The sequence below is a fragment of the Trichomycterus rosablanca genome, chromosome 21 (assembly GCF_030014385.1).
Source record: "Trichomycterus rosablanca isolate fTriRos1 chromosome 21, fTriRos1.hap1, whole genome shotgun sequence".
In the NCBI taxonomy this organism is placed as follows: Eukaryota; Metazoa; Chordata; class Actinopteri; order Siluriformes; family Trichomycteridae; genus Trichomycterus; species Trichomycterus rosablanca.
Window position 1 is genome coordinate 4,334,378 of NC_086008.1, and position 11,118 is coordinate 4,345,495.

General features: G+C 40.4%; 1 protein-coding gene across 2 annotated transcripts; it reads right to left on the minus strand.

The window, feature by feature from the left end:
• Window positions 1-785: 785 nt before the first annotated feature.
• nipsnap1 (nipsnap homolog 1 (C. elegans)) lies at window positions 786-9,584 on the minus strand. 2 transcript variants are annotated; one of them, XM_063017850.1, is made up of 11 exons: window positions 9,438-9,584; window positions 7,628-7,755; window positions 6,740-6,771; window positions 6,459-6,502; window positions 5,767-5,861; window positions 5,378-5,448; window positions 5,130-5,270; window positions 3,707-3,738; window positions 3,510-3,604; window positions 2,815-2,898; window positions 786-1,118 (listed from the first exon to the last, which is right to left on the minus strand). In XM_063017850.1, the coding sequence occupies exons 1-11, from the start codon at window positions 9,521-9,523 to the stop codon at window positions 1,054-1,056; spliced, it is 873 nt and encodes a 290-aa protein (XP_062873920.1). In that variant the 5' UTR covers window positions 9,524-9,584; the 3' UTR covers window positions 786-1,053. The 2 variants fall into 2 exon arrangements, with proteins under 2 accessions (XP_062873920.1, XP_062873921.1); XM_063017851.1 differs by lacking the exon at window positions 6,740-6,771 and having other exon boundaries at window positions 6,459-6,504; window positions 9,438-9,583.
• Window positions 9,585-11,118: the final 1,534 nt, after the last annotated feature.

Sequence of the window (11,118 nt, forward strand, 5' to 3'; positions counted from 1 at the left end):
CTTGACCCCCCCCCCCTCCCAAAAAAAGGGTAGTTAGACAAAACTCAAGGGTCAAGGGCCCAACAGTAGCCACCTGGCAGTGGTGGGGTTTGAACCAGCAACCTTCTGCTTACTAGTCCAGTACATTAACAAATAGGCTACTACTGCCCTAAATCTAAAACACATTTTAATTAAAAAAGTTAGAAGCAATAAAGTGTATTAAACAAGCTAGATTTATTTACATTAACATTAACACAGAGCACCTACTTCGGCTGATAATATATTATAATAATGTGAGTGAAGGCAGGCAAAGGAGACAAGAAATGGTATGGTCCATCTTAGGGGTGTATAAAATCATATTCTTTCAGGCATGTACCTGGCTGTGGGGAATTGGGATTTCGAGCAAGCTTTGCATGGTCATGGGCTTAGAGCTTGTTGTGCAAGAAAGAACTGGAAGAATTTTTTTGGGGGTGGACCAAATGTACCTGGCTGTGGGGGATTGGGATTCCCTGGGATCCTCTGGATTCAAATTCTGGGCGGTGCCATCTGTCGATTGGCTGTGTCTGAGTGGGGGATAGCAGTTTCAGGGGAAGCCCGGACCCACCACGGCCTTAATTACGATAAAGCGGTGACCACAGACACATTCCAAACCAAAATCTTGAAAGCTAAAACGGGGCAGCAAATCCAGAAACATGGGGTTTTTTTTATGTAAAATGTTGTACCTGTATGTTCTGGATTATTGTACAACTGCATAATTACATGACCACAGTTACCAGACATAAACATAAGAAACTGTAACCCACAAAACTGCTCTACAGATTTATTATTCAAAACAACAATGTGCAATTGCAGCAAATCCAGATGTTGGTAGAAACAGAGAATTCTGTTTGTGTTTTATTTTATTCATCAGTGCCTAAATGTACAGAATTGTAATGTAATTGTAATGTACAATGTAAATGTACAGAATTATCTATCTACAATAAAGCATAGACATTATTATAGAATTAATTCCTGACTGTAGTTCTTAATTCCTGTAATGAATGAACCTCCTAGATGAGAACCCTTCTGGAATAATCACTGTAGAGGCGAGCTCTTTGTGGGGGTCAGAATCCTTGACTCCATGCTTTGGATTAAGGGTACTGCAAAAAAATTTTCAAATTTAAAAAAGTTACTCAAGTAGGAGTTTTAAATTGTCTTTTAAAAAGTATTTAAGAGAATAGAAAACAAGATAAGATAGACTTGTATCATGTCACAAGTGGAAATATGCATTGTTAAAGCAGCAAGAGTGGAAACAGGATACACAAAATAGCACAGACATGTAAAAAAAAAATAACAGTTACAAATATGAACATATATAAAAAGATAAATATATAAAAAGTTACAAAAATGTATAAATACACGTTATCAGCAGTTTTAGCAGTTTGCATACACGTTTGAACATCTTGTATGTCATTAGGATTACAGAACCTGAACATCATATCTAATATCTAATTAAATGTTTGCTCTCAGTCTTTTTACTCTGAAACATACATTTTAAGGCCGTTTCTAATATTTGCCACTAGATGGCAGTAAATGCATGTGTGAAAAATTTATTTCATTATTTATTTGTATTTTAACGTCATGTTTTACTCACTTCGGTTACATTCATGACAGAAACAGTAGGTACTCGTTACACAAGATTCATCAGTTCACAAGTTTAATGTCAAAAACAGTCATGGACAATGTAGTATCTCCAATTCACCTCACTTGCACGTCTTTGGACTGTGGAAGGAAACCGGAGCACCCGGAGGAAACCTACACGGGCACGGGGAGAACATGCAAACTCCACACAGAAACGACCCAGACCGCCTCACCTGGGGATCGAACCCAGGACCTTCTTGCTGTGAGGCGACAGTGCTACCCACCGAGCCACAATGCCACCCGCTTGGGTGAAAAAAACCCCCATAGAATTAAAAATGTGTGAGTGAGTTAATTCTGAGGGAATGTGGCCCCTCAGGACAGGAACCTGACACACCCTCAAACACACACAGTATATGTAGAGATGAAATATTAAATACTTATACTTAAGTATTTGGGACCGAATACTGAATACACTGCCCTAAAATGATTCAGTGTTATGTTTAATAGCTAAAAATGACATTTTCAGGATATTCAGCTTCTCCGTTTTCTCCGTTGATATGTAAATAATTCCCTGATAAAACGATGGCACCTGGCACCAATGTCTGAAGTGCTGAGGGGTAAACATACAATCTATCTGATCAGCTCCACTTATGTAAACCTATATACCATCAAATTACTTACCAGTCCTTCATTATTTTAATTATAGATACGTATGTACATTTGACATAAACTGTGGGCATCACAGTCCTTTCACCTTCTGAAATCATGCCAGTGGTTGTGTTGTCCACTTTAAATTGTGAGTAGGTAGGCTAATGTGTAAGTGTGTGGTGTAATCTGATGGACTGCTTTCTTGTTCAGGTGTATTTACATTTAGATTTAGCAGACACTTTTATCCAAAATGATGTTTTAAATTAGGTGTGTCTTAGTCTGATGTTGGAGAAAATAGATTTTGCCAGACTAGTAAACCTTTCTCTATTACACCAATGCCCAGTTTTAATGCTAGTATGCCCATTGTAGGTGCTTTCTGTAGTGGACAGGAGTTAGCATAGGCGCTTTGATTGGTCTGTGCCTACACAGCAGCATATGCAGACGGGATCGATGCTCTGTATGTTGCGACACATTTACCAGTATTCACCAGTATTAAAATAATCTGCAGTTTGAGCCACATTACTCATTCTGAGTGTTACTACCCAACCCTGTGTGGATGTGTCTCACCTGTGTAATGTACACTGACGTCCCAGCCCTCTTTTAACCATGCTGTGTTCCTCGTATCATGTCTGGACTGCAGGTCCTTATACGCTGCACATAAAAACAATAAAAACAGTGCTGTAATAAATCAGTCTAAAACATAAGAAGGTGGATATTCTAATCTAGCTGAGGGCAATGTGGTTAAAGTATGTGGACACCAGACCAATTATGTATTAGACATCCCATTCTAAAACCATGGACATAAATAAATTTGTCAGTCTTTGCTACTATAACAGCCTCCAGTCTTTATATGGAGTCTTACTGTGGGTATTCGTGTCTATTGTGCCAAAAAGCCATCAGCTTTCCAAATTACTTCAAAGGTATTTAATGGGATTGAGGTCAGGGATCCGTGCAGGTCTGTGCCTCCACACCTAACTTGTTACACCATAATTTTATGAACCTTACAGGGGGGCACATTCATTTCAGAGGAGGTAATGACCTTTTCTAATTTGTTTTCTACAAAGTATAGTGTAACAGTTGGGCATGTCACAGTTTGACAAGGGCCAAATTGTCATGGCCATTGTTCATAGGTTACTGTTTACTGTTTAACAACTGTTCCTGCTGTTTTTAGGTCATCCTGCAACCCTTTTAATGAAACACTGAAATGTTCTACTACATTTTTGTAATCAAATCTAAATTTTATTGTCCAAAACTAAACTCACCCCACAGATGGTGAACAACATACAGCTCTCCAATCTGACTGAAAAATCCTCCTACTGCTTCATTGTTCTCCTGTCGATGTTTGATTGCTCGAGCCCTGACAAACAGAAAATATTACCCCCAAAAATAAGAGAACAAGTTAAAATACATGCGCTATTCTATTGTCCAGATATCCAATAAATAAAGTATGCAGACTTACCAGTGATTCCCCCATTCTATCATTGTTCCAGGCTTCACGTCCAAGCACAAACACAAAGCAGAAGTTTAATATTAGATTTTATACTATTAAAAAAACCAAATTCTAATATTATTCTACTAAAATGTTCAGGTTCTCACAGCTTCACTGTGTTAGTTAACACGTGATGCTAATTAAAACGTGATGCTCAGTATTAATCACACCAGAAATCATTTCAGCAAGTAATTCTTCACAACCACAGTGTGAAATATTTGGACACACATTTAATCTAGTGTTGTTTACATTATTTTTTGCATTTTCCCCTTTTCCCGATCTTGGAAATCAGAATTTCTCTGAACAGATGACCTTCCGTGGCTCTGTTGTCCGGTTCCGATGCCATCCTGCACACTGTAGATGCCTCCGACAGTGGACAGTGGGTCTAATGATTTTGCTCATCAGTGGACTGTTTGTTTATATTTTAAGTACAAAATCAAAAGACATTAAGTTTATAAATTTAAAGCGGATTTATGCACTGAAGTATATTACAAGCTGCTGCTGTATTTAGGGGTTGGTGCAGTGGATCTGGTTCGCAGACTTATTATATGCCAGATGCTCTTTCTGATGCAACCCTCGTATTTTTATTCAGGCTCGAGACCAGCACTCAGAGCGCAGTGACAAGTGCACCTCCAAGTGGCTAGGTTGTTTTAGCCATCTCTTTCTCTTGAACATTAGCCAATCAACGACCGACTGGCTGATAGCACAGCTGAGATTTAAGCAGTGGTGGGCCAGCATACTTGACCGCTGTGCTACCCAAGCACCCCCCTAGAAGTACTGTACATTAAATAACAAAAACAAAACATGTTCAATACCTCATGTCCCCTCACTTTCGACATGCTTTTTTTAATGCATTTTCCTCCCGATTTAGCGCACTTAATTTGTCTTCCGCTGCTGAGGGATACCCGATTGCATCCGAGGAGAGCACGTCGTTGTACACGCCTCTTCCGACACGTGTACAGCCCTACTCTTCTTGCCCCTGAATTCTGCACAGGTGTCTCTTATGCCAATCAGAGTCCTTACACCGCGTATGAAGATCCCACCCACACATAGTCCGGCCCCCAACCTGCAGATACGGTGGCCAATTAATATCTGCTGCAGGCACTGCCAATTATGCCCGCTAGATGGCGCCCAGCCGACCGGTGGCAACGCTGAGTTTCAAACCAAGGAGTTCAGAATCTCGGCACTGGTGTGCTAGTGGAATATCCCGCTGCGCCACCTGGGCGCCTCATTGCTTTTTTTATGTATATATATTTTATACAGTATATAAATATTAAACCTTTTTTTAAAATTCCATTTAAAATAACCAAACCAGACTCATACTATTAAATCATGTAGGTTAAAAATTACATTAAAAATCAATGTGCAGATGCAGTCAAACAGTTTGTATCACCTTTAAATGGTAAGTTCTCAGTTCATATATGTTGGGTCCAGGTCGAGGTACAGGATCGTTCCAAAAGCTGAACTCGAAAAGAAGCTGGTTCTTTCGAGAGACCAACATCTTGCTTCTTTCTTTGCGAAACTCCAAATATGTCTGCACACATTAGATTAAATATCAAAAAAAAAATTTATGTGGGATCAGCAATTTAAACACGTACACATATTGCACATCAATAATAATAATAATAATAATGGAAGTACCTTATTGTGTCTGATTTTCTCTAAGCACTCTGTCAGTGCTGGATAACCTCCATAATATCTCCAGAGATGCACTAGATATAAAAATAAACAGCAGGTGTCACCATCACATAATAAACATCAGACACCTCAGCTCATTCCTAATGAATCAAATGAGACAGAATTTCAACCCACAACCTCCTAGTTGGTAACCCACAGCTTCACCCACCAGGGTACCACTGTCCCAAATAAGGGCACTGTCTAATGTCCATAACATTGTAATAAGAAGTGTGTGTTGTTCTAGTATCAGTGTAGTAGGTGCAACATTGCTGTTGGTATTTTAAACTTCTCACTGTCAGTGCTGGGTAGGTGAATACTGTAAACACTGATTTATAATAGGTCTGTGCACCTACCTGCTTGGTCCTGTTCACCGTACCACGTGTTCCAGCTGCCCACCACTTCACAGGGGTAATCTGGATCGCCGTGGAGCTGTTCATGGACCTTGGCTCTTACACACACACACACACACACACACGCACACGCACACGGACACGCACACGCACACGCACACACACACACACACACACACACACACACACACACACACAATAACATTAATATTTTCCCCACCCCCTTTTCTGCATTGTTTCCAACTGGATGTATCAAATTCTCCTGTACTTTAGCACCTTCTGGCACTTGCATGACACACTTGCTGTCTCCTCCAGCCTGTGTGAAGCTGCTGGCTACTTTCTCACACTGGCCAGAAGCAGGGTCTTATAAAGAGCCTTAATATGTACAAAGTGTCCCACTGTTCTCTCTAAATTCCTAAATTACAGTTAGTCTCTTGTGACTAATTGAGAGAGTCACACACACTTATTTTAGGTCCAAACCCGATTACTTCAGCATTTAATTCAAACTGTTCAGCTCTATTTCATAAAACATTTAACTATTTAATAAAGTTTGTCAACGTCAGAAAAAAAAGACGTCCAGTAAGAGGTCAGGATGGATGTGCAGGATTTAAGTCCATAAGTCCATTAAGCTGGCAAGACAGTGACTAAAAAACAGGACGTCCTGATTCATCCTGATAATAAGAAACTCCACTTACGATAATTCGTTGTATGACTCCAAACACTCTGGCTTCACATTGTGAACTAAAAGAAAGATTAAAGACAGACTTTGGTAAAGTTTAAATAAACACAAATGGTTCTTTGACATGTAAGTGCTTCAAAGAGTTAAATGAGTTTCACAAGTTTAAAACTGTATTTCTAAAAAAGTATTAAAATAAATACAAAATGTTTCAATAATTAATATGTATTACTTCAAAAACGGTATTTTTAAAAGAGGTTCGTTTCTTTTATCAACATGAAAATATCAATACAAATACTTAAAAAATATTTTCCAACTACTGACACAAATCCCTAAAAGAGAGGAGGCTGTTATAGCTGCAAAGTGAGGGTTGTATATAAGTGTATTCAGAATCTATAAAAAATCTATTTTGTACACTTTATTAATGGTGTGGATTTGATTTTGAATGGACTATAATTGACATTTGTACTTAATTGCCGTTTAGGTGGTGCAGCGGTAAAAACACACGCTGGAACCAGAATACATCGTATCGAATCTCAGCTCTGCCTGCTGGCTAAGGCTGAGGGGCCACATGAACAATGATTGGCCTGTTGTGCAGATATGGGCGGGACTAAGCCGGATGGGGTCTCTTTCTCTCTCATGACTGGTGCAGTTACGACCTCTGCTGGCTGATTGATGGCGCTTGCACAGAGATGAGAAAAGAGTGCTGTCAGGGTGTGTCTCTCTGTACACAGTGCTGAGCTGCACTGCACTCGTCAAAAGTGTAGGTGATAAGATGCATACAGCTGCTGCAAACGTGTTGGAGGGCGCGTGGGTTAGCTTCGTTCTCCTCAATCAGAGCGGGGATCGGCATTGGTGGAGAGGATGACGCAATAACAATAATATCAATCAAATCTACAACACAATAAAGTGTGTAAAACAAGTCAAGGTGTGCGAATACTCTCTGAATCTACTCTATGTGTCTGGTTAAATCCTTTTGAATAAAGTAAGGTAAGTACTACAGATTTAGCTTTTCTGTTTTAAGCTTAAGTTTTACAAGCACATTCATACTCATCTCATTATGTATCTCAGCTTATGGTCATGTGTTTACATACTTTTGCCCATATGTAGCTGTTTTTAAGGTCTGTCTACAGTTAAATACAAACTGAACTTTTGATCATACAGATTATGTAAAAGAGAAATACTTACACTGGATTTTATAAAGGCTGCTGGTGGGTTTCTTGGAGAGCAGGTTGGAGTGGGCATCTTTCCTGGCATCAACTTCATGTTTGAACATTGAACTTAACCAACCGCCATCGCTCTTATTTGTGAACTCCCTGTACAGTTCAAATCAAAGCCAAGATCATGTGCTTAGCTTCAATGATTATTTACTAACAGTGAAACAGTTATTCTAGCGTTATAGACATTTCATTTAAAAACAAATGGCATTATCCCTTTAATGATCTCACCAGTTGCATTTCTTAGATTTTGGGACTAAACCAACAACAAACAATTCATATTTTTTACTAGTGCATTTTTAATGAGCCTCTACCAGCAGTTGAGATGATCACAAACATGATGCAGCTTTTCATGGATGATTTTTCAGCTGCAACTTCAAGTTAACATAAAGGTTAGAAAGGCTGTTTTCTTAAAATCTACCAATATTTTTTAGTTAATTACAAGTTAACCAAGGAGTTAATACGGCCTAAACAACATTATTTTAATACAGCTTATTTTTACTCAGGTATTTAGACTCAAAGTAAGATTTAACCATTAAAGGGCTAAAATAGAGTGACCTCTGTGTGATCTTTTCAGATATTACACCACTTATCTGAGAAGATCTCACAAGGTTTCAAAGTATGTCTGTAGGAATTTGTGTCTATTCAGTCTAGGGGTGTTCAGTGGGGCTGAGGTCAGAGCTCTGTGCAGGACACTGGAGTTTTTTTTACACTGAGCTTTTCTTCATGTCTTTATAGAGCTTGCTTTGTGCACAGAGGGAAAATCATGCTAGAACAGGAAAGGACCTTCCCTAAACTGTTAATTCAAAGTCAGAAGCGTATACACCGATCATCCATAACATTAAAACCACCTCCTTGTTTCTACACTCACTGTCCATTTTATCAGCTCCACTTACCATATAGAAGCACTTTGTAGTTCTACAATTACTGACTGTTGTTCATCTGTTTCTCTGCATGCTTTGTTAGTCCCCTTTCACCCTGTTCTTCAATGGTCAGGACCCCCACAGGACCACCACAGAGCATGGTGCGCTATTATTTAGGTGGTGAATCATTCTATTCTCAGCACTGCAGTGACACTGACATGGTGGTGGCGTGTTAGTGTGTGTTGTGCTGGTATGAGTGGATCAGACACAGCAGCGCTGCTGGAGTTTTTAAACACCTCACTGTCACTGCTGGACTGAGTATAGTCCACCAACCAAATATCCAGCCAACAGCTCACACACTACAACACACACTAACACACCACCACCATGTCAGTGTCACTGCAGTGCTGAGAATGATCCACCACCTAAATAATACCTGCTCTGTGGTGGTCCTGTGGGGGTCCTGAGCATTGAAGAACAGCATGAAAGGGGGCTAACAAAGCATGCAGAGAAACAGATGGACTACAGTCAGTAATTGTAGAACTACAAAGTGCTTCTATATGGTAAGTGGAGCTGATAAAATGGGCAGTGCGAGTAGAAACAAGGAGGTGGTTTTAATGTTATGGCTGATCGATGTACAGTGTTCATTATATGGAATTAAGGTGGAATTTAACTCACATACTATGGATTTAATTAAACCGTTAAAGGTGCTAATTAGCACGATAGCGCCCGCTAACAGTATCCACCGTTCTACCATTCGTGTGGTGGAAGTAAAGCAGCCGTCTGACAGCCACATAAAGAAGACTTGCTGTAGGCAGAACTGGCATGTCGCGCTACCACTGACAAATTTAAAAGAAAACCTGCCACCACGAGCCAAGATGTCATGAGTAATTATTGGAAGTGACAACCTGAACTTACCTGGACAGCAGAACAGTTGGTGAGGAGAACGTTTCCCACAAGGCCCTGCATTTCCTGAGGTGATTTAGAGAACGTTTCATTACCATGATCTCTGCAGCCTGGTTTGTTGTTTAGAGCTGAACATCAGCCTGCCCTTCTGGTCGAACTACATCGCAGGAGTAGTTGTGAAATGCTCTTGATTAATGTTTAACCTGTTTGTGTCTGTGCCTTTAATCAATCGCCTCGGCACCTTTGCTCTGGGGCAGGGCTGTGACGTAACAGACCTACATTCACACAGTGACGTGATTAAAAATGAACCACTAGCTTTAAAAAGTGTAAAGAATTTATTAACAAGATTAATTATCCTTCAAATGCGAGTTCTTTTAAGGCTAAAATGTAAAACAGAAAAGCTTTAGTAGTAATAGTAGTGATAAAAAATGACCAGTTTTATTATGGTAAGCAAAGCAATGGTTAACCAAGACACTAGCAACACAGATGTGACATTTGAACCCATGTTTACCTGCAAAGTGAGCTTAAAGATGACTAGTCCAAACACATTCACTCACTCACTCACTGTCTTAACCGCTTATCCAGTCAGGGTCGCTGTGGGATTGGGGGTGCTGGAGCCTATCCCAGCTTTTCAATGGGCTTAAGGCACACTGTAACACCCTGGACAGGGCCAGTCCATTGCAGGGCAGACACACACACACACACACACACATTCACCTATAGGGCAATTCAGTGTCCCCAATTCACCTGACTGCATGTATTAGGACTGTGGGAGGAAACCGGAGCTCCCAGAGGAAACCCACGCAGACACAGGGAGAATATGCAAACTCCACACAGAAAGGACCCGGACCGCCCCACCTGGGGATCGAACCCAGGACCTTCTTGCCTTGAGACGACAGGGCTACCCACCAAGCCACCGTGCCGCCCCTCAAACACATTCATTACAATATTATGTAAGGATGTTGGATCCCATTTTGCAGCCACATTTCTGCTAAACATCTACAAATTTGGAGTGTGTTTGTTTAAATTTGTGCTCATTTAGTGACAATGCCTTTATTTGTCATTTATTCATATACAGGTGGGGTAAGAGCGAAGAGTTAGCCATTGTATGGTGCCCCTAGACAAGAGGGGGTTAAGGGGCTTGCTCAAGGGCCCAACAGTGGCTGCATAGCAGAGCCAAGATTCAAACTCTCAACCTTTCAATTTATAGCTCAAAGCCCAACCCATTAGGCTACCACTGCATTGACTTGCGATAGCCAACTTAAATCTGGATTGAATTTAAAGCTCTGTGCAAGCCGCTGGAGTTCCTCCACACCTAAAATCATCATGTAACAATCAACTAATGCATGTCTCATCTAGGTATACCTAATATATTGCAAAGTGAGTGTACACCAACCAGGCATAACATTATGACCACTGACAGGTGAAGTGAATAACACTGATCATCTCTTCATCACGGCACCTGTTATTAGGTGGGATATATTAGGCAGAAAGTGAACATTTTATCCTCAAAGTTGATGTTAGAAGCAGGAAAAATGGGCGAGCGTGAGGATTCGAGGGAGTTTGACAAGGGCCAAATTGTGATATGATAGACGACTGGGTCAGAGCATCTCTAAAACTGCAGCTCTTGTGGGGTGTTCCCGGTCTTCAGTGGTCAGTATCTATCAAAAATGGTCCAAGGAAGGAACAGTGG